At 40.0% G+C, this 24,082-nt stretch overlaps 1 protein-coding gene across 1 annotated transcript in view; it reads right to left on the bottom strand.

The window, feature by feature from the left end:
• Positions 1 to 3: 3 nt before the first annotated feature.
• The window catches only part of MAP3K15 (mitogen-activated protein kinase kinase kinase 15), an 87,266-nt gene continuing 63,187 nt past the window's right edge, over positions 4 to 24,082 (bottom strand). The window contains exons 15-29 of the mRNA XM_056328847.1: positions 20,507 to 20,640; positions 19,668 to 19,795; positions 17,814 to 17,944; positions 17,428 to 17,533; positions 14,081 to 14,238; positions 10,118 to 10,301; positions 7,396 to 7,573; positions 6,534 to 6,702; positions 4,639 to 4,824; positions 4,210 to 4,315; positions 2,933 to 3,143; positions 1,973 to 2,085; positions 1,719 to 1,816; positions 1,049 to 1,125; positions 4 to 557 (exon numbers count right to left, since the gene is read on the bottom strand). Coding sequence (XP_056184822.1) covers positions 440 to 557; positions 1,049 to 1,125; positions 1,719 to 1,816; positions 1,973 to 2,085; positions 2,933 to 3,143; positions 4,210 to 4,315; positions 4,639 to 4,824; positions 6,534 to 6,702; positions 7,396 to 7,573; positions 10,118 to 10,301; positions 14,081 to 14,238; positions 17,428 to 17,533; positions 17,814 to 17,944; positions 19,668 to 19,795; positions 20,507 to 20,640 — 2,097 coding nt within the window. The 3' untranslated portion in view covers positions 4 to 439. The remainder of the gene's footprint in view (positions 558 to 1,048; positions 1,126 to 1,718; positions 1,817 to 1,972; positions 2,086 to 2,932; positions 3,144 to 4,209; positions 4,316 to 4,638; positions 4,825 to 6,533; positions 6,703 to 7,395; positions 7,574 to 10,117; positions 10,302 to 14,080; positions 14,239 to 17,427; positions 17,534 to 17,813; positions 17,945 to 19,667; positions 19,796 to 20,506; positions 20,641 to 24,082) is intronic.

Raw genomic sequence — 24,082 nt, 5'->3', positions numbered from 1 at the left:
ATGTTTAACTGCTATGGCTTTGCTGCTGAAAAGTTACTAAATAAGAACATCAGTGAGAGTAGCTTTAATGCAAAAAGGTGTATACGTTCATCTACGAAGAAGTGACATATGCTCTAGCACACCGCCTCCCTGCTCAAACCCTCAGCCAGCAGAACTGTAACGCATTTTAAGTTCACAGTTTTCACAGCCATTTCAGGTGTGTGGTACCTGTTCCACTAAAAAGGATTTTTTTCTCAGCTAATATTTTATATTACATTGATGGGCATCTGAGTTCTATACTACTCTGTCATAAATAATTCCAGTGCATTGACACAGACTTTTAACAGCTGTTACTATTCACTGTATATTACACTGATGGTCAAACAAGCTACATAATTGTGCAAAACCTGCAAGGCAGCTGTACATACATCTAATAATTTAAGTGTTAGGAATGTGTCTGTCATTTGCTTATTCCCACTTCAGGTTCTTCTGAAGCATTAACCTTCTCCACTGAGGTCTTACCAGATGTTTGCCGGTGGCTTAATATTGCATTCCAAATTCTGCAGAGAAGACCACCCCTGTATGAAGAAGAATGAAGAACAGTTAGGGAAAACTCCCTCATCTCCCTTACTTTAAAGTGAGCAAGAAGTAAAGCCCTAGGTCATAGCAGTTATCACAGCACACAGAAAAAAACTGCATGTCTTTTATAGCTAAAACTTCTTTCAGGTCAGCCAGGAGTTAACAGAATGATGATGAAAGGACTTGAATCAATGGGGAGGAAAGACAGGCATGAAGAACTCACTTATTTTCCATATGATTACATCATTCTGAAGGGTGCAGAAATAGCTCCCAACCTTGATAAATACCAAGACTTAGATGGCTTGAAGCACCCTGGGTGCAGTTGTTAACGCTGCAGCAGTGAAGACATGAAAAACTTTAACAGCAAATCAGAGATGAATTTCATAGCAGTGGCCACTGAACTATCGCTGACCTATCTGAATAACCTAACTTCAAAAAAAGTTTTTTTACAAACTACTTCAATTAACAATGAACTGAAGTACTTTCTTACCGCAGTTGAAGATACCGCAGATCATCTTTAGTGATATCATTAAGGACAGCACTTAGTGTGTAATCTTCTTCGGCAAACTAAAAGGCAAATTTGTTCCTGAATTAATATGTCTTCTTTGAAACCAAACTGCTACTTTTCATGGAATGGTTTGGGTTGGAAGGGACCTTAAGGACCATCCAGTTCCAACGCCCCTGCCCTGGGCAGGGACACCTTCCACTAGACCAGGTTGCTCCAAGCCCCGTCCAGCCTGGCCTTGAACGCTTCCAGGGCTGGGGCATCCACAGCTTCTCTGGGCAACTGTTCCAGTGCCTCACCACCCCCCCAGTAAAGAATTTCTTCCTTTATATCAAATCTACCCTCTTTCAGTTTGAAACCCTTGTCCTACCATTACCTGGCCCTGTAAAAAGACACCCTCCAGCTTTTTTGTAGGCCCCCTTTAGATCCTGGAAGGCTGCTATAAGGTGTCCCCAGAGCCTTCTCTTCTCTGTCTTCACAGGAGAGGGGCTCCAGCCCTCTTGTCTTCCTGGCCCTCCTCTGGACTTACTCCAACAGGCCCATGTCCTTCTTATGCTGGGGCCCTGAGAGCTGAACACAGCGCTCCAGTACTTACTAGTACAATAACCTTTTTTTTCAAAAGGTGATTTTTTTGGTTGTTTTTTTTTTTTTTTACCCTCTTAATGGCATCCAAGTCTGCTCCTTGTTGTTTCAGCCAATTCATGAGCTCAGGATCTGCATTCTCTCTAAAAGCTGCTGCAGAACATTGGGAGTCTTTAACAGAAAACAAACGTATAGGTTAATACACCTCATAACTAGGGCAAAAGTGATGGTTTTCAGACTACTGAAGTTAAAATAGATGGTCTTTTATCCTTTAAACACATGACCCCATACATTTGTGTGCAACTGTTATACAGTATCTTCTCGTACCTTCGGGTTTAAGTTTTAATCGAAGCAAGTGTAATTCCTGAGTTTTTTGCTCCAGAGATTGTCGTAAGAGGGCCTGATACTCTCTCTCCTTCTGAACAAGGTTTTCCAAAAGCCTGTTAGCACATGAGGGAGATCAAAAACAACCATACTGAGAGTAAGCCTAGGTAAAAAATAATATCATTTCTAATTACTACTGAAGGACAGAGACACTTGAGAGGTGCTGTCTTAAATAACATAATATATGGCTTACAACGTTTTGGTTGTCTGGGAGTCACTTAGTGGTGACGCTTCAAGGCCTTCATCTTTGCAGAATTTAGTAAATAGCTTGTAAACTTGGTTCCTATTGTTTTTCAGCCTCCCTGGGCAGAGTTGCTGCTTTTGTACTGTAAGTTACTGCTGAATAGTGTAACACTGATGTTTTACCAGGGACTTTCTGATCACAAGATTTACATCACATCCATAAAGAAGGATGGGACCCTCAGCTGTTAATGCACTGGCAGCAGCCTGTAAATGTAACCCATGAGAAACAGGAGAAGAGCTCTGCTGAGCTCTGCTTGTGAGCAGCCTGGCCGTGGGCTAGGAGAGAGCTGCTCGTGTCTTTCCTTGCAGGAGCAGCTTTGAGGGCACTGCCACTGTGTCAGGTGGCATCTAGGGAGCCATGGAAGTAGGAGGGAAACTGACACAGTTGCACTACCCTAATTACTTAACAGTAGAAATTCAACATGACATTCTGCAACTAAAAAATTAATTACACAGAAATGAGAGTTGTATTGAGTTGTCATTCCAGTGCTGCCTGTGTCTTCTGAATCCATTTGTGTTCCTGGAAGGTCTGCTTTATCACAAGGCAATCATAGTAGGTGAGCATTATTCATGTTATGTGTGTATGTGTCACTGTAGAAAGCAATGTCTGAGTGCTTTTCAAAGACTGCCTGAAAGATCCACAGTCTATGGGAAGGTTACCTTAAGTTCTCTTGTTTAAGTCTGCCCAACTCCAGGCTAAGCTGCTGCGGTGTCTCATGTGACACCACAGAACTAAGGGTGCTGACTCCTGATGTGACAGCAGGATCCTCAGCCCCCTTTTGTTCAGTGGGCTGGAAACTGTCCTCCACTTCATCACCGTCCTTGTCCCCACCTTCGGTTTCTGATGCTGGCTCAAAGTGAGCCCGAAGCTCTGGTAAAAGGAAACAGTGTAAGAACAAGAATTTTTTTTGGACAAGTCAGTTCAGCTGCAGTATACCAGTAGAGGTAGGTAGCTGTAGATGACAGCTGTAGAGGGGACAAACACATTTGTGATTAAATTAATAAGATGACGATAAAATGTATTAATGAGAAACCCTTGAAACCCTTGGGTGTGGTTTTTTTTTTAAAAAAAAAACCTCTTTTCCCCTAATGCCCTAGAACAAAGAGTTTACAAAGCCTTCCTCTTCTCCATGTAACATTTCTAACCCCAGTTCTCTCAGAACTTGCTGCAAGTGGTCACCCTTTCCACCAAGAGTAGCTGCCATTTTTTTCCTCCTACAAAGAAAGTCCTAAGAAATTTGGCTGATTTGGCTTAAAAGCCATAGCAACTTTGGACTGAAAGGGCTCACCATCACTAAGTGCTTGCAGAACATTCTCATAGTAGAAGGGGTGCTCAGCATTTCAAAGAGTTACAAATCTACTTGCAAGTCTCCAATTTAGACTTATTTCTAGACAGTTTTTAGTTATTTATCCTCTTCCTCTTCAGTGGTGGTGATTTTTCCTACTACCCATCTGTAGGCCAAAATCATACTCCTACTTGTATTAATGCACTCCCTTCTCTGCATCTGTTCCACAGCTCTAATTATTTTTCAGGACACGACCAGACCTGTGCAGTGTTACCCACCTTAGATGTCATTAAAATGTTGTACAGAGTCATTTTCTTTCTTACTAGAAAAGGTCCGGCTTGGACTGAATTTAATTTGCCTTTTCTTTTGTCATGGTTGGACCACAGGGGTGGTGCAGAACCACTGGTTATCTCCTCATTACGTGCTTTTGTACTGCAAGTACAGCAGTAATCCTCCAGCTCAACACTTCTTTCTGTACCACATTCTGACCCTGTGCCTTTGATGTAGTGGCACATGGGATGCGGTTAATGGCATGCTAACAGATTAAACATCTAAACTCTTCCTTTTGCTATAACTCTTTGATATGCAAACAGCAGCCTTTTTCTTTCTTTTTTTTTTTTTTTTTAATTATTTGCAGCTGCTTTGATTTACCTGGAATAAGGATAGTGACTGCTGCTTGGACTGCGCGGCGAATTATGTTATCCATTGCAAACATCCAGTGGGGCCTTATTAAGTGATTTCTTAACACTTTGTTCACCTATAAATAAATAAGCAAGTAAAAGTAGCAGCAAGCAACATTTGTTTACACCTTAGAAAAGAGGATCTTGTTCTCCAATAGTCAGATGAAGTTTTATAAATTAACAACTGCTTGAGTCACTGAAACCCTCCCACCTTTGAAAGTCTAAACAGATTTGACAGTTTTAGGCTAGAGCTTTCAAACTGCACCCAGACAGTGACATTCAAGCCCCTCTACAGTACCAGGAAGAAGAGGAGTGAGGAAGAGGGGAGAAGCTGCAAACCCCTGGGGCGAGCTCTGTCCAGGAAGAATTCCTCTCCCCCTGCACTAGGCAAGGAACTCACTGCATCCTGAAATCCAAACAGCACCAGATGAATCTGATTGATGGAAGTGCTGTCAAAGTCCAAATCCATTTTCAACTTGGATATGGTAGAAGCCATCACTCTCTGCTCAGGAGAGTGTATGAAGTCCCTCAAAATCCCAATAATTTGCTTGATGTGCGCCACTGAAAGCTGCAGTTCTTCAGAGCTCTGGAGAAAAGATAATGTATATCAAGTAAATCCCAGAATCATTAAACATCTAATCAGTAGCAGTAGTATTTTTAGGGTTAGGATTTGTAGCTTTGTCTGTGTATATTTCACACTGATGCACAGAAATCACAGGACTTTTGTTTCTGCAAAGCCTTTATTTTCTACCTTTTTCTAATGAAGAGTTTTTTTAATAGTAATTCCTATTTCCAAAAAAATAAATTAAGTCTACTGCTCCTGTGGCTGTCACAAAGGGAAGAGGTTCCAGAAAATTATCTATACATTTCTGCAATGTACTGCAGAGGGCAGCTCTCCTCCATGAAGAGTGAGTCAACAAGCAACCCAATTTTTTTGGATGCTATCCTTTCAGTAAGCTGAATCTGGACTTGTATCCAATTATGCAGACATTTTATTTCCTTAGGCAAAAAAATATATGTTTATATATGGATTTATTGTAAGTTAGAAAAAGGTCTAAGATTACACAATGACAGGACTCAAGCGTTCATCCTATGATTTGCAGTCCATAACCCCCTGCAGTTAAAGCCATCCAAGTGCCTGCAAGAACAATCACCTCTGTAGTTAAAAGGTAAAGGAAGGGAGAAGTATTACATAAATTATGAAAAAGAGATAATTCTAGCAGTGCTGGAAAACAGCTGGAGACTGAGATATGAACTTGCTGTTACTAAACGACCCTTTATGCTGGAAAATGTTTAAAGCCCTGGTTATTCCTAAGATCTCACATATAAATTTTAGTCCCCTGTGAGACTATAAAGTATTTTGCAGTTTAAGCTCAGAGCAGAAATCTACTCCAGCTGCTCCCCCAGACTGAGTTTGTGGGCCTTTCTCTGGGTCTGTAAAGCTCTACAGGAGCCCCCCAGGTGTGGGGCAAGCTGACCTGCACCGCGAGGCAGTTTGCAGGGGAAGCGAGCCGTGGGGAGAAGCAGATCCCTGTGCCGTGTGGAGCTGGCTGCCCCCACGCCAGGCTCGGCTGGAGCTGCTGCACGTGCCTTTGTGCCGAGACCCACGGCGGGCCAGGGATACCACCAGAGGGGTCAGCAGGCTCCCCTTTATGTGGATACAGTCCAGGTGAAAAACTATAGCTTTGGTAAGGATAGATAGCATCAGTGGCGCATTAAAAGCAGATGTCAAGAAGGAAAGGCTGAGCAATCAACTCTGTTGCTGGTGTGTGGCATTGCCTGGCTATGGGTTAACTGAACATACGATTTTTCTTGCTCCTCTTTACAGTCACTAATCGTTCCCACTCAGTTCTTCCCTGTACACAAAATCTACCTTAGCTTTTTTTTAAGATTCATATACTGTGGTCTTGGCATCTAGTTTACATATGCTTTGAATTAAAAATTGTTAATTAGTTCTCTATCCTTATAGCAAATCATTCCTGTTACTACCGGGTGTTCCATTTCCACATCCTTAAAAGCTAAAACAAAACATAACGTCAAAACGACCCTACCCCCAGGCTACTCAGCTCTACAACCTCTGAAAAGACCAAGAGTCCAGCAGCAGTCAAATGGTGGGATTTGCTACCCATTCAGGCAATAGTAAATGATTCACACAGTTACAGGTCTCAAAGATTAAAGATACTCAGAAGGAACAATCCAAGCACCTTTGTTTATTAGTTTTCAGAAAAGGAATACTACTACCTGGCTTGTAATTTTCCTTTTGACATAGGAAAAGGAGAGCTGAAGTGAAATTACCTGTGTGATACAGTCCTGCAAATTGGAAACAACTTTATTCTGTTCTTCCTTAAGGATTTTATATAGGATTGCTCGGCGTTCACTGTCCTTCCGCAGCAGAAACAGACCAGAATCTTTATCCTCAATGGAAGGAGAAGCACTCCTGTCCTCTGAGGCCTCATCAGGCACGCTGTGTCAGCAACCAGGCCACATGCACAAGAGAGACCTCAGTATTAGCAACACTGTAGTACTGTCAGAAGCGAGCAGGGACAGTTTGGAGGTTAAAAAGCGACTTAAATTACAGCAGCGGACTGATCAGACTGTTAAACACTCGTTCTGAGGCAGAAGATGGCTCAGATACTCAGCTGGCATTAAGCCTCACTGAAGCCGAAAGCGCAAGGCTGAATTCATCCTGCATTAATGTCACACAGCACTAGTTCAGTTTGGGGGAGGAAAGCCGAAAACCCTGGACTGAGATAACTATTCATTTTTTCTGGCCCCATACTGTAACATACTAATTTTAAAGTATCGCTTTGTGCTCTCGGAGCAGCAAAACTCTTTCTGCTGCCCCTTTCCCACATTTTTTCATGAGTACACAGAAGGGTCAGCTCTTCAGCTAACTCCTGAATCCATATCCACTCAGTCAATAAGACAACTGACAGTCACTGGGAGTGGGGGGGAAGTGTATAAATACATGGAACTCTTAAGGATAAAAATCATTGTTCATTAATTAAATATAGACTATATTTAAATTAACTGGTAAGTTTGCTATGCAACTCGCTTGCTGTTTAATACACCTGCTTTATTGCCCTCAGATAAAAAAAAATATGAGTTAAATCCACATAATCCCTCATGGGTGTCGAGTGACAAGCAAATACTTTACCTTAGCAAATGGGAAATGGGATGCTTTGCCTGAATCTCTGAAGTGGATCTCTTTGGTCTTTCGAAAAACATGTCATGCTGTACATCAGAGTCTGGTGAAACAGAGCCATGCTCACTGCTGCTACTGCCAGCCTGTTCTCCATGGATTGGCAGTGGGAGGGATATATTACGATTATAATCTATGAACAGACATTGTAAAACATGTAACAGAACAAGGCAGAATAGGGCAATGTGCTTAAAACAGCCATGATCATCTTCAGTGATATCAAGACATCATTTTGCAAAACTGCTGAAGGAGAGGTAACCTTGTTGATAGAATGCAGCAACACAACTCAAAATCATTGTATGCATAAGCAATAAAATGTGTGAACGAGCTAACTGCTGAACCCAAAGACAGCAAAGCAGCTATGCTCATATGAAATGCCATTTTGTTATCCTCTCTTGCACGCACGCACACTTATACATACACACTTTCACCTTTGGTGCCAGTCTCACAAAGTGGTACAACGGGATATACAGCTGTTTAAAGAGCCTGAACCAAACCAGCAGGTTTCCACCAGCTGCTCCACCACAGCCATATCTCTAAGCAGAGAGCGCTCTGCTCCCCACCCTCCACACCTCTGTCTGCCTCTGTTAATGGACGTATATCAGCTCCCTCTAGGACACCAGAGGCATCTGCCTCCCTCACATGTTCCCTCGCCCTCAGTAAGGACTTTCTCTCAGCACTAGCCTGAAGGACATCTCTTGCCCCTTTCCAATTCATCTTGAAAGTAAGAAGAAATAAAAAAAATAACAGATACTGAGAGCTTGCTATAATCCTGATTGCCAGTTTGCAGCTCTGTGATAGGAAAGGTAAGAAAGAAGTTCCGCCAACTCAGAACGCAACACAACTATGGAGCTAAAATATCACAAAAGGTTTTGATGCTTGTCACTACAGATTATGTGGAGGTGGGGAAGGAAGAGAGCTAGAAGTTAAAAGTCGTTCAGACAGCTCTGACGTACTCCATGGTACACCACTGATGTTCAAATGGCTGAGGTTAAACAGTCACGGAAATTAAACAATTTATGTCACCTTGTGGGAACAGGTTCGAGGCATCTCAGCAGTACAGAAAATTGAAAGCTGCTGTCCCGAGAGTAAGGGCTGAGATTTGCTCGGGGCTGCCTTTATTACTGGAAAGAAAAAAGGGATAGAGACAGGATGGAAAAGATGGGGACAAAGCTGAGGAAACTGGTGGTGAGGGAAACAGTATAGGGAGGAGACAGAGTGAACAGCTGTAGCTGAGATTGTGGCCGCTGCTGGGCCAGGACCTGCCTTACACCCCCAAACTGCCCTTGGCGGTGGCTGCCGCAGCCAGCACACCTTTCCCCAGCTCTGGCACAGTGAAGTGCAGATCCCGCTGCAGCCACGTTGCCTTTCCCTCCCCTCACCCCATAAACAGGTTTCACAGCCTTTGTCCGTTCTGCTTGTGTCCATGGCCGGCACTGAACTTGCTTCTTGCTGCAGCTCAGTGCTTAACCCTGCAGCACCAGACCCTCAGGGCATCTGAAGGAGCTCTATAACCTCATCAATCAGCAGGAGAAGAGAAGAAAGGGGGAACGCAGGAGCAGGCAGGGGGTGCAGAAGACAGCTGCACCTCCCCAGGTATTTGACCAAGAGCCTGTTGCTCCCAGGGCAGCTAACAAGGCAAGCTCCACCTTTTCTAATGCCATGCAGTTTTTTCTAGAAAATGCCCTCAGGCAAGGGCTGAAAAGGCCACAAGAAAACTTTATTGCAGTGGGGCAGAAGGCTACAGCCTGCCAATAGCTCCTGGCTGCCACCGCCCTGGCCGAGCAGTGTGAGCTTTCCCGTTGCCCCATGTAACCGCAGGGATCGCAGTTCTCAATGCCCCTCAGGACAAGAGGTGCCCATTTCATTGCTGAAACCAATTCAGCTAGATGTTATAAATCCCTTTCTAGTTTTCCCCTTAGAATTCTGTTCTTTCAAATGCTCCTTGCTGAGGGGAAAAAAGCTCAAAGAGGGAAGCAATTCCTCTTTGTGTGTGCATGTGTGCGTGCAGACAGGGGAAAGCAGCAGCAAGGCCAATGTTTTTGCCTCTTTTTGATGGACAGTTCCTTCAAACACTAACAATTTATTTGGCAAGTCTATATTAAAGTTTATTATCTTACCACTGAGAAAGTGGCTGACATATTGGGGGGGGGAGCAGACAGGAGGAACATGCTAGTCAGGGTAAAAAACCCACTAAACAGCTACTTCAGCAACTACGTGCCAAATTTCCAAGTTCCGTATCAAGTTTGAAAACGCTGACCCATGTAGACCCGAACACCTAACAGACACCTAACAAGCACCTACTCTACAAAACTCAGATCTTGGAAGTATATATAATTGTGAATCTAAAATGTAAAATTCCTTTGGAAAGTCTTCACCAAATGCCATTTTCCTAAGTTTAATTTACTATAAATAAGGCATTTATTTCTGGGGAGAGGAAAAATGGGGTTGGGAGGTTTTAGCAAGCAAATGCAAAATAAGCAAGCCACCATATTTTGTGGGAATTGTTAGATTTAAATATGTCTAATCACAAATCACATGCACTGTTAACAGTGGAGTTCCTGCTGCTTTCCTGGCACATGAAATGTCCTTTGTAAAAGAGAGTGCTTAATGATTCCAGTCTTTTATATAACACTTAATGATGATGTTGACTTGGATTTGGCTGGTAATTCCTTACCTGAAGGCCTGAAGGCAATTCTGCTTTTCTTGCCCTTGTTTACTTGTTTCAGGAAAGAATCTCTGAGCAAATCAGATGCTGTAACACGTTTACTAGGATCAGGTTCAAAACACAGCAAAATAAAGGACTTTGTTTCAGCAGACACCGATTCTGGAATTTCAGGATGAATTTTAAACATCCCAACCTGCAAGTAAAACACAAATACGAATTATTTTTACTAAACAACTGCAAGGAGACCATGGGCCAAAGCTTTTAGTATGACCTCTCACATCTGCTCTGGGTCTCATGGAAAAAGGGGTGATCCAGATACCCACACAAAGCAGTGAAGTGACAACAAGGTTCTAATCCTGTTCTACTTCATTGCAAACATGGTATGAATATCCATATGGTATTACACAAAATGTCAATGTATGGATGTATCCAACCATCTGCCTTCAGGCAATCTTGGGATGTGGACATTATCCACACGACGTGCTTAAATGCTGCTTCTCCCACCAGCCACAAATCCCTCCAGCTATTGCACAGGCTTCCCATCACCCCTGTCCAGTACTGTGTCTCTCAGTTGCTGACTCCTCCAGCACATTTGTGCCCAGAAAGAGGAATAACGTCCTTCCTCCTCTAGCACTGATTGCCTGAGGCCTGCACCTGTTCTGCTCCTGCTGCTGCCAAATTTCCTTGTACTAATGCTCACAGTGACCTTGCCAGACCTTGTCACCACCCCTGGCACTCGGGCCAGATGCCCTCCCTAGCTTTTCAGCGTTATTTAACTGGAAAAAATCACATGATGTTAAATCTTTGGACAAGACCCCCCACTCTTTAAGTAATGACAAATGAGCTTCTACAGGTTGCTCCTTAGTGATTTTTCCAGCTCCTTCACTGCCGTCTTATTCTCTAATGCCAATCTGGCATAGATGTTTTGAAGAGAAAATTGTGTAACACGTGTACATTGTATGGCATGTACCTGGCAAGATTATGGCTTGTAGTCTCAGCATCTTTACATAAAACAGGCTCTTGAGAACAAGCAGAAAGACAGTGGCCCCAAGGGAGACGATAGCCCAGCAGTTAAACAAGTGCCAGCTGCTTTTCAATAATCTCATTATACAGCTGCATTAACACACTGTGGCACCATTAGGCACTCACAATAGTGGTTCAGCTTCTATGCAAGCTGAAGCCAAAAATGCTGAGCAGTCTGCTTCTGGTTGAATGATTAGTGCAGAATATAAAATGCTAATAATGTATTAAGGCCTTCCAAACCATGACTCTAAGCACGTTGAAAACCCAGTATTTCCTGCATGTAACATATCTGACATTATGTGTAACATAAACATACACAACTTGCTAACCTCCACAATTTAATTGATTTATTTAATAAATGAACTGAATAAATAAACAAATAAATAGATGTTATGTCCTGTTGGCAGGATACAACATCTATAGATGTACCTTGTCTGATGGAGCATCTTTATCTGATTTGTAAAACCGCATGCACATATTGGACAATGCTTTATAAATGGGGTATACAGTTTCACCACTTTGAAACATCAGACCAGCAAGATTTTTGCTTTGGAGCAGAGAGAGAAGACAGACACCTGCTTGCAGTGCTCTGAAAACTGCTCTTGACATGCTCATCTCCATGGTCAGCCCACTCTTCCTTCTGCAGTCTGGTGACAGGCTCACACAGCCAGCTCCAGCTGGGGCAGCGGCACAAGCTGATAGCACTCTGCTACCAGGTTATACACCCTTACTCAGTAAAAAAGAGCCAGGACAGTCCAAAACAGGACCAGGAAATTTGAATGCATGTCTCTGATCTTACCTGAATCTCTGTAGCTCAAGGGGAATAAGTTTTGTCCCAAGCATCCGGAAACTCTGTGGCAACGTTTGTTTACCTTATACCCATCCAACGTCATTTGTTCGCACTCCTTTCACGCCAAACCAGATGCGCACATACAAGGCCCATAGGTGAAATACCACACAACATACACTCAGTCAGGAATTATTTCCAGTTCCTGGTTCTTTATAGCACCTTTCCTCTACTTTGTCCAACTCTTTGGTCATTTGCAATTTCTACAGTGACTGCACAGCCAGACTCAGACCTTCCCTCTCCTCACGTGTCCTATGTACAACAGAGTGTGCATGTGTGGAGGTGGGGACCTCAAAAGTTTGATATCCTGAGTTTTCCAGGTTTCTGTTCTTTTTACATGCCTGCCCAGTTGGCCTGTGTCATTCCTGGCTTCAAACCTAGCTCCCAGCTTGGTTACTTTTATTATGCAGCAAAAAGAAATCACGGTTTGCAATTTATGGTGCCCAGCAAGAGGCAGTTCCAAGTAGGTCTGAGCAGAGCCAAGAAACAGAAAACAAAACCAATTGTCTGACTGTAGCACATCAACACTGTCTGCAATAACAGCACTAAAACCTCTGCCACATCCAGAAGGGCAAGAAATGCATTTTAAAAAAATGGCAGTTCTGAAACTTCAGAACACAGCTCTATGGACTGGAAGTGCTTAAGGGCAGGACGCAGGGACACACACAATCCTGCCAGAGCTCACCTCATGAGCCTGCGCACACCTCGTCAAGCACCCAGAACTGAACCAGCGCTTCCTGACAGTTCAATAAACTGTGCTGAAAAACAAGACATGTAACTCACTGAACAGTTCAACTACGTGCCAGATGTGTAAGATGAAAAGGTATCTGCTAGCAGAACCACATCTGACATATACAGCCATGTGGGAAAAAGTCTTTTTCCATGGCTCCCTCAGGAAAGCTTCAGTGAACCAAGCCATATTCACTCAGGCAGCTTCGTTTGAAGTAGTGTCAGAAGTTGACAGCACCAAGGTGACATTATACCGTAGAAATAACAACATGAAAATGCATAACCATGCCTTTCTTTGCCTTTTAGCTATGGTGCATGGGAAAACTCACAGGCCTAATACGATGCATGGCATTATATGCCATGATGAATTGCAGCCCAGCTTATTATACTTATTGATAAAGATCTAATTTTGCTACCATGGTTCCATTAATTATTCTATTAATGCTCACACAGTGACTTTCAACAACATACACAAAAGAATTAGCAATATTCATAATTTAAAGCAGTTTGCTAGGTTATGGATGTGATATTTTCCCCATTATAAGAATGAGGACTCTGAAGCCTAAATGAAAACGTAAGTACTTTGCTACAAGTCTACTGCAAGCCAGTGGTATTCCAAAAATTTTCAGTCTGTATATCACATTACCACATCAAAACTTTTATACTACTGCTAGTTTTAGAGTGAGAACAAGTAACTTTTTTCAAATACATTTATTATCAAAACTGTCTGAAGCATTCTCTTCTCAAGTGTTAATTTGTACATTTGAAAACAGACACATTAAGAGAAACAAAGTACTAGAGGAAACAGTTTACCGGGAGGTAGCTTTGATCCAAAGGATTTAGGATGTAAAATACAGAGTATTTTAATCCTTCAGTACATACCAGAAATCCTGGAAAGTTAGCCGACCCTCTTCCACCATAGCTTCCAACCATGTTGCAGAGAGTGGGCCTTTGAAAGACAAGGCAAACAGATACTCCAGGAGAGAGGCTTATAAAAAAAAAACTTAAAGGAGCATAAATAACTTGGTTATCGTTATTGGAGAGACTGGTTGCCAGGAAGGAAATCATAAACCAAAAGCAGGAGATGACAGAAGTAAGAGGGTAGAGAATATTAGTTTTCATAAGTCTTCACTCACTTTTCAGATTGCTGCTCTGAGTCATGACCTGTTTCCAGCACAAAAATAAATTATTGCCCCCAAGAGCAACACGGCTTAGAGCAGAGAAGGATCATTCGGTGAGAGTTAAGAACACAGCTGAGACTGTGGCTTCGTGTAACTACATAACAAAAGGTTACTACCAGTTAAATTAATATTAAAAAAATAAGTTAGTTTTTGAAAATTCATGAACTCTATAGCAAAAAACCCTGTACTTACTTTAAACATTGCTGCTTGAGGCTCTCCTAGTTCATGAAATGGAGGTTTGCCTGTTGCCATTTCAATAATGGTACAACCTAGTGACCAGATATCAGCGGGTGCACCGTATCCTCGCGGTCCTTTATCGATGATTTCTGGAGCCATGTACTGCAAGGTTCCTAGTCAGGACAAAAAGAACAGTCAAGTGTTACAGTCTTTATTCTTATTAAAGAGAATTAGCACACCACTAAGCAAGCCAAAAACATGTCAAATTCAACCTGTATAGCCCAAATATTTGATTTCCCATCTCAGGACTGAAAACTGGACAGAAACTTATGTGTTAACATCTTTTCTATACCCCACCTTCCCCCCCTCCTCTTTCTAATACGAGGCTTCAAACTGCTGAAACTATATTCACCACATAATTCAAATGCTTCCTCAGAACATCAAACGATTTTTGCAGATAGCAAATTGTAAAGATTATGCACGTAAGACATGATGAAAACCTGTAAAGTGACAGATAGTGTTCATAGGAATATTTTTTCGAATGTTATCCCCTTATAAGGAGAACACTAGTGACAGGGAATTTTAAAAAGTTATATTTTTTTAATATAATTAAATTTAGTTTTATAATTAAGCAGCTATTTTTGTAAATAGAAGATAATAAAGATAATGTTTCAAAACAAAAAAAAAAATCAAGTTTTACACAAAACCAATCAAGGTTGTAATCAAGGTAAATCAATTACATGATAATTAAAAAAATAAGGGAACCCATCATAAACTGCAGTTTGGGAAGTCTTAAAGTCTTTTGGATGTGCTTGGGATTTATGACATCCAAGGTTAGGGGAAAAAAAAAGAAAGAAAAAAAAAGAATCCATTGAAACTTCTAAAGCTATACATGTTGGCAAAATAAGATCCTGCCTAAGCCTATAGTTGGCTCTTAACAGATGAATTTGAATGTCTCTGAAGTTTGCCTGTACACAGTACACCTATCAGGTCTGTTGTGACATCTTTAAATTAAATTATTTTTTGTTCTGAAGAATGCAATAAAATTACACTGTGGTAAAGCTGTGAACCATTAAGTAAAGGACATCTGATGAAGATAAAAGAGATTGGATATTTACTATGTTCATTAAATGTGACTGCCGTAGAACAAAAGTTCAAGCCACAGCTTTGTTCTCAGGCTGTGTCCCTTGAATGGAGGGGTATAATGTTTAAACCACTGGAAGTCTCATTCTTCTAATCATGTGCTTGTATTACACAATGCCTAAACCCCACAGAGTTTATGTGCCCAGTTAAGGAACCAAACAAATTGCAAGCGACCTTTTAAGACCCTCTGGACTATAGCTACCTGCTTATTGATTTTAAAACCAAAATGAGCACTTAGGTAAAATACTTATTCTCATGGTAAATTGCATCTCTGACGCACAAACAGGGCTGCAAAAAAAAAAAAAAAAAAAGAACAAAGAAGGGCACAAGGAAAGATTTTCCTCTTTTTATTACAGTATGGTGACTTTTCTTCAGATACAGTTTGTCCATATACCATCTCTGATAACAACCAGTTGCTAAAAAGCCACTAAAGGAGTATGTAAAACACAGGCAAAGACAGAATGATTTTCCTCTAGCATCTGCTCCAACCATAACAGTAATCAGCCATAATAGTGGCTTCCTGGGCCAAAATTAAATTTTGGACTATGACTTTTCATAGCCACAAAAGGGTCTTCTTCCATGACTTTGACCTTATCTTATGGAACCTCTTCACATACTTAAAAGATTTCAAAAAATCCTGTACAAACGAGAAGCACAGTATAACTATACATCACACCATGTGGAAGTGCACCTCCTTCCCATGGAGTATGACTGCATTGAACCAGTCTAACAAAAATGGCAAAGACAAACATTGCAGGCTCTTTTCCAGATACCACAGGAGATCTGTACATATTTGAGAATTCTCCACCCATTTTCATAAGCAAGATGATTTATGAGAAAATTATTTGTGGAATAACTTGTTTGGAAAAAATGATGAAACTCCTTAAATGAATGCTTCAGTAGCCAGCATTTAACCAGCTCTGTTCAGACATACTCTCGTTTATATATCTTTCTGTTGTAGCATCTATAAACTGAAGAGATTGCTTCTTGTAGCTCTTCATTTGTAACAAAACATTCAAACGCTGTATTTCTGATTCCAAACTGGAAAATAACACATTTTTTTCTTCTCTTTAAAGGACTCCGAACTTAACTTGATTTGACTCTAACTAAAACCTTAACAGCTTTGCAGGAAATAATTTGTTTCAAATGCCTGCAGCTAATACGATGTTGATCTCATGAGATATTGATGCAGACATCACATGCTGTGTTCAGATCATGTAACACAGGCCCAGTTTCCCATTCACAAGCTTTGCTAATAATGAGTAAAAAAAGCCTAGAAACATTATTTCAGAACCTTAAGAATTTTATTTTCATGGCTTCCTTCGTAAGAAAGCTGGAGGAACTGCAGAGTCACTATCAGACAGGTAATGGGAAGCCTTGATTATCACTTAAACGGAGGTTGTCTTCTGTCTTCCACACAGAACTGACGGCTGTGTCTGTGTACCATTTACTTAAACTACAGGCCAGTATGAGGCTTCCAATTTGTGATACCAGCCTATGCATATGGCCATATAACAAGTGAAAGTATCATGCTACCTATATCTCCACTGATAAATGAACTGAGTATTTATGTGACAACATATTAATTTCTCAACGTGGAGTTTCAGCTGTTACTCAGCAAATCTTGTTTTTCCTGAATATTGCAAGTTTTTATTACTCTGTTGTACATGAAAGCTTTTCTGTAACATACCAGCCTCATATTTTCATGTAAACTGTTCTTTTCACTGCTGCTAACACCCGACTTAGCCAGTTCATTGGGTTTTATAATTAATGCCTCAAAACTGAAAGTATTTATAAGTTTGTGTTTGGGTTTCTGCACTTTTAGACATACTTGAAGAAAGTCTGCATGCCTGATTTTCTAACTAACTTTCTAATAATCTAACATCAAGATTATTAAATGAAAAAGTTGTTGTATTCAAGTGTTTCCAAATGTAATTGCAACAAATCAATTGCTACTTAATGAAAAACATTTTAAATCAAAAGTATTACCCTATCACACTTAAAAAGTTATTTTTTTAAAAAAGTAAAATGGAAGAAAATTACATTTAAAAAAACCCAAGAAAGATAGCAAGCCTGTGTTTATCGTGATCACACTCCCACTCACTCTTCCCTGAAAAGAGAGATCTAATCATGTTTTCATCACAAATCCAAAGAGCCTCTTGGTTTTAACTCTAAATCTGTCATCAAAAACCTTATAAACTCTGCTAAAGTAGTCTTACCTGTAAATGTTTCGGTGCATGGATTGATTCCTGCTAGCCGTTTGGAAGTACCAAAATCAGATATCTTTACCACGCCACTATAGGTGTTCACCAAAACATTATCGCCCTGTGGTTGGGATGAGAGAGGGAGCAGGGAGGGGAGTGATGAGTACAGATTCCAAATTCTAATCTCAATATTCCTTGAAGTTTGCAGTTATCTTTGTAATATACATTTCTACAAAGGAATTTTCCAGGAGCACCAGGGAGAAGGGTTTGTTTTATTCTTCCCTTTTGTTTTAAGCTTCCATGAAATTCTATTGAAAATTCTACTTCAGGCTAGAGTGAAACTAACTTAAGCAAATAAGACAAAAAACAAATCACACAAGATACACTAAAGGAAAATTTACCTTTATATCTCTGTGTACAATCTGGTTCTCATGGAGATACTTAAGGCCTTCCAGAATCTGCTTGGTGTAAAATTTAATTGTAGGTTCTTTCATTGGGCCCCACTTAGATCTTAGGAGAGCTGAGAGGCTGCCTACAAGAGTTAAGAAGAAAGCGTACCAAGATAGTAAAATCCCCAAATCAACATGAAACAGTCCGGATTAAGACTTTGCTCAATATACTAACATAAGAGAAATGCAGTACCTATAATTAAGCACAATTCTTCCCAGATGCCTCAATATTTTTTTGCTGCTCTTGACTGGTTAATTCTTTCTTGCCAGCTTAGCTTCCACCTCCATGACAGGACTGAAAGTTACAACAGGGCTGGAGGCATCTCCCTCACTTCAGTCTAACAGCTGCTGAGACTAGGACTAGCAACCATTAAGCCCTTTATGAAATAAAGACTAAAGATAACACTGCATGATGTTATACACTATACTTCAACAACCACTCGCATAAGCAAAGGGAAGCTGATTTACTTGAGATTGGGAAGGATGAATTAAAAAGGAAAGAGTCTTTCCCTTGCAAATATGGGATTAACTTCTGGAAATATTCAGAGACAGAGAGAAGAAAGCTCCTGAAAGAAACCAAGTAATGAATGTCCAGAGTAGGAGATAGGTCATCCACACTTCCCCTACTTGTAATAAAACTAATCTTTTTCTAAATAACACAAATATTTTAAACATGAGGCAAAATAAAGAATTTTGCTTTTTCTGCTCATAATAAACTAAGTGTAGCGGGTCTACTTAATGTCAGACAAATTCAGCTAAAGGGATATTCAGTCCACAAGAAGAGCTTTCTAGAGTGAAGTTTCCTCAAAGAATCCTGCATAATCTGAACAGCTGGTTCCTTTTTAAGACTAGCGGCAGAGTTTAAAATATCTGAGTTGGTTCAATAATATCTTGACATTAGCAACTAATCACAGCACACTGTACTGTGCATATATGAACAGGAAATAAAAGGTATGTAAACAACACTAGCTGACACTTTTAACAAGTACAGGAAAACAAGTGGCAGTGATAAATTCATCACATCTGCATGCATCACATATGTTAAAGTGTCTCAGCTTCCAGGTGAAGAGGTCACAGGGAGTAAAAAGTTAAACAACTTCTCTATGTTCAATGCTCCAGATGTATTTAATTACACATTGAATGTTTGTGCCTGGACCTTCCCCAGAAAACATTAACATTTTTTCCTGCTTTTTTTATTTCTGTTTTATTTTGCAAATTATATTCCTACAAGAATTTAATACTCGTTCTGACACATCCTTGACACTGAGGAGCAAATAGCAAAAGGGAACTTGAAACTTAGCCTAAAGAGGATATAGAGACACTTAACATCTTAAAATGTAGAGAAGACTGGAGGAGCAGAACTGGAAATTATGAGCAAGGGAAGCATATAAATTTACCTCTAATCTACCTAGGAAATAGCAGTGCTTTGTATATACTTAATTGCTCAGTCAGTGTTACTGCTCAACAGGAACTTAAAAGCTCCAGTCATCATTCAGATTCTCAGGCTAAATGGACTATACAGCTCTAACTTCATTATTTTATACCACAGGAGTATTTGACACCAAATACTTTTAATGACTTTTCTCTAGGTTTATAATTATTACAGAATGGGGAGAGAGTACTGGGACACGTACATTTCAAATCTATTCTTTATATGAGAAGAATGCCACCTGTAGTTAACATCTCAACAGAAAAACCATATACAGTGCACAAACATATTAAGTGCACATCTATTGGCTTTCACTAAGTTTAGAGTCCTAACTGCTCTTGCTTCCTTTGAAAGACTAAGTTCAGAATGATACTAACCTCCTGGCACCTGCTCCATAAAAATCTTAATGTATCCATCTTCTGAAAGAGATCCAAGATACTGGACAATATTCCGATGCTTTAAATATTTATGCAGTGCTATCTCTTCATGAAGAGGTTGAGAATACCTATTTAAAAAAAAAAACAAACCAAAACACAAAACCACCAACCAACCAACCAACAAAGAATCGAGGCATATCTCATCATATAGAAAAAATTCCTAGGCTATGCTTAAATGCTAGTTTGTAAACAGAATGGATTTTAGGGATACTGATCTTATTCTCGATGCAAATGACCTTCAAAATGCAGTGTGACTGGCTGCCTATTCAGAAAAAGTACAGGGGTAGATCTCAGAAGAATCTTGAAGAAGCAGCATGCCCTCAAAGAATTTAAACATGCCTTTCCTCTGTACCATTACATAGTACTGTCTTTGCCTCCAAAACTCCTTTTATGGTTTTCCCCCTCCCCAAAAAGAATACAAATGAGATACTTGGGGGTTTGGGTTGCAGTTGTATGTCTTATTCTAGAATTTATGAGATACGTACAGACTATCGAACTGTTATCATATAGATATATATGCAGATTATATCATATAGGATATACATATAGGTTATAAAAGACTACTAATTTTTTATATATCATACTTTTTCCAAAAAATAATTAAGTCCTTATTCTCAAAAGGGTACTGTTGAATACTATGAGGGGAATAAAATTGAATTTTAGTATACTGGGATTTTACAAACTAACCACATAGAAATACATGCAAAGAAGAGCAAAGTTGTCAGCAGACATCTGCAGTTTCATTAGCAGTATATATGCAACAATAAACGAGGTCTTACCTGCTGTCTCTCTCGGGTATTTCTTTGATGGCTATTCGGACCTGATTGCTAAGGTCTCTTCCAGCATAAACTATTCCATAAGTACCTTTCCCCAGAACTACCCTGTCACCATTCTCATCATAATCATATTCATACTGCAAGCAGAAAAGATAAACAAAGCAGCACAGAAATTGTTATCGCTAACATTTGACATTACAGAGAGCTTTAACAAGTTATGTACTATACTGAGTTAGTACAGCACAGAGTAGCTGCCGCAGCACAGCTGTAGTACAGGTTACCCACCAGCCTGGCGCGTTATACAACTTGTAAAATTTCCATGTTACTTGCTTTACAAAACAATCTTCCCCAACCAACTTCAAAATGCATTCACCAAACAAGGAACACAGCATTAAAACAAAATCAATGGAACAGTGCTGTCAAAAGAACACATTCAGGTATCATGTCTAAGAACTGCTGACAGAGTCTTCAGAATACATAGATGTATGGAACATAACCTATAATTTTGAAACCAATGGTTTAATCAATAGATAAAAGTGATATTATAGTGGGTGGACACTGTTTTAAGACCCTAAACTCTCATTTGAGCTTAGTCACAGCAAAATTAAATTCTGACATATTTCCCTTATGAGCTTTTCCAAAAGGCAAAAAAAAAAAAAAAAAAGCTCATCTTCTCCAAGGATGATTAAATATATGAAGTAGTGGGTTTCCACTGCTGCTGTTGCCAGGTGAATAAGTCACTGCTGGTTCACCGACTTCAATAAAGCTTCACTAATTTACGCCAAATCATGGTCTTGTCCCATATAGTGATCTTATCACATAGCTCTCCTACTACAGAGGTCAGTGAAAAATCCTGTTGATGAATGATGCTGCATAAAAGTACATCCCAGACACTAAATAAAACAATTTTTTATGGAAGTTTAGCAGCACACCTCTGATTCAAATCAGGGAACTGATAAAGGATATTGAAAAAACACTTTTGCAAAGAGTTAAGAAAGGAATTGGACAGTTTCATAGCCTCAGATGTTAATCAGGAATACACAGGCCTCCCCCACAGTATGTTTCCAAATCCCAGAGGATGTCCCATATGGGAAAACTGCAAGGTATTCTCTGTGGCTTCATATGAACTCTCTATGAAAAGAAAAAAACCAACCAGCCAACAAATCTTTTTACAACGACCATAACTATTGACATTTTTGTCATGACCACTTTTTCTGCTTCACTCAATAGTAAGACTCTCTCATATAGAATGCAGCCTCAAATCTATTTCTCTGAAGTGTCCTCCCAGCTCGTATGACAGCTCTGGCATTGCAATGTCTATGTGTCACTGACTTGCCCCCCCGCTTCACCTCAGCAAAGATGGCAAGTTTCATGCCGCTGTATGGAGTGTGCTAAAGAAAAAACGTCTGTCGTTTATCCTAACAGCATATTCGCGTATTCTGCTCAGTGGAACTAAACTTGCGTTAGCACAGCTTTAGTACAGTTTCGTTTTCCATGTTTCAGCACTTCATAGCTCATAACATAATCTTGTTATATGATAGGCATAACTGACCCAAAACGCCGTATGTAAAACTTTTCAGGTTCTTTGGTAGGAGCATATCCAGCTTTCACAGCTATCACATAGATAAAGCTGTGCAGAAAAAAGACAGCAGTCACATTGCAGAATTTAAGATTGACAGCAACCCTATCCGCAACAGACTGGCCCTAAGCCAACTCTATATTTAGTGTGCAGAAACCTATGTTCTCTAGTCTGGATCCCAGGATACATGAAAATTGTTGAGATTTATAGTTCAGTGCTAGTTAGTAGACAGTTTAATACTCTTGTATATACTTGATGCCACTTAACATTTGCCTCCTCTCTTTCCAACAGCTACAAAGATTGAATAAATTACTGCTGGTTGCCAAAAGTCTGGCTACGTGATCCACTGGATGTGCAATTCAACCGTTAGGTATGAATAAACAAGTGTTCATAGCTGACCTTCTCCATGAACGTGGTAGGGCAGATTCTGATTGAGCATATCCTATCTGGGGTACAGCAGGTAGTCTTAAAGTGATAGGGACTCATTAAATATTAAAATCCAGAAGGGAATACCCTAAGGTAGAAAGGATGGCCACACTCACTCTCCTTTCAAATCCTTGTTAGCTGTAGAACCAAACTGTAATTGCCTTCAAATAATACCACAATCCAAAATACACAACACCCTGGGACAACATTCTTGTAAGAATTCTGACTGAAATCAGATTTTCTTCCCTCAGCCTGTGCTCAAGGCTATTTCTTCCTCTTCCCTATATATAAACAGGTGTTTAATTACTGGTAAGAACTTCTGCTTTCTCTGTGCTTGTTAAGCCTATCAAGACCATACAAAGCTTCACTGTCCATGTTGTCTCTTCTTAAATGCAAGGTCTCAGGCTGCAGGGAGATGTTAAGCATCTTGGCTCATTTATAACCTAAAGAAATTAATCCTCCCCTTCTGCACCTTGATTTCTGTTTCAATGTACTAACCTAAGACAGTAAGTACAAGGTGATAATTGTGAAAACTTCAAGATATATAGAATGATATAACTTAGATTTAAAATTAATTTCTGTAGTCATTTCTCCATAAGTCACTGATTCATGCAGGATTGTTTCCTGCTGTGCATTCCCAAGTGATCTTCCCAGTTCAGTTTCTAAAAGGCTCAAGCTACAGCAAGTGCACTTCCTCTGAAAGATTAATAGTTGAACAGATTGTGGGGTTTGGAGATTGTCTTGCTATTAGCTATGTACATAGTATGTAATATAGAATCTGCAGCTATAGATAATACCCTATCTTTGCCAAGGCAGAGCCCTGATGCTATGTTGACACCACAGATGTATGTGTTAAGCTGGGCTTAATAGCTGCATATCTCATTCTTTTCACTTGAGGAGAGAATTCTGTGGACGCTATGCACAAGCTTCAGTGCAAAAACTCATCTTCCTCGATATATGCAATAACATTCAACAGTAAAATAGATGGTCTGCTTTCTTAATCCTCTTCTGAAGCCTCAGGTACTACAAAAGGTTCATTATGATAAAGAGCTGCTCTGAAATGTAAGCCTAAGAGAATTGCTGGAATGACACATAATCAGAAAGATAGCCAGCTCAAACAAACGGTAGCAGGGTTTTTACACTTATTAAACAGATTGACTGAATTTGCTTGACCACAAATAAAAGTTATGGCTTTTCACATTTCAAAACAAATAAACAGAAACACAGGATATGTACTTAGTACTACAAATCTGGATATTTGCTATGCGTCCATTTATGAAGACATGGATTCGCCTACCCTGACCTGAGCCTACATAAAATATGAATAACTCTTTCCAAGTTTTCTTTTTTCTCCCCTCTGTACTGACTATAAAGAAAGCCTACAGCTACAGGTTCCTAAAATGGGTATTTCAGTGATAAATAAAAAGCATAATTGATTAATCTGTTCTGAATATCCACAAATCTCTGTGACAGAAAAAGCCTGTCAAATGAAATAATCTGGAGTAATAATAATATCAGGTACCAGCTACAAAAACTGAAGTACCTTTGCTAAATGGCTTTTTCCTAGAATGTGT

The sequence above is a fragment of the Falco biarmicus genome, chromosome 2 (assembly GCF_023638135.1).
Source record: "Falco biarmicus isolate bFalBia1 chromosome 2, bFalBia1.pri, whole genome shotgun sequence".
NCBI classification, from domain to species: domain Eukaryota; kingdom Metazoa; phylum Chordata; class Aves; order Falconiformes; family Falconidae; genus Falco; species Falco biarmicus.
The sequence above is the reverse complement of the archived record's forward strand: the minus strand, read 5'-3'. Positions and strand labels throughout refer to the sequence as shown.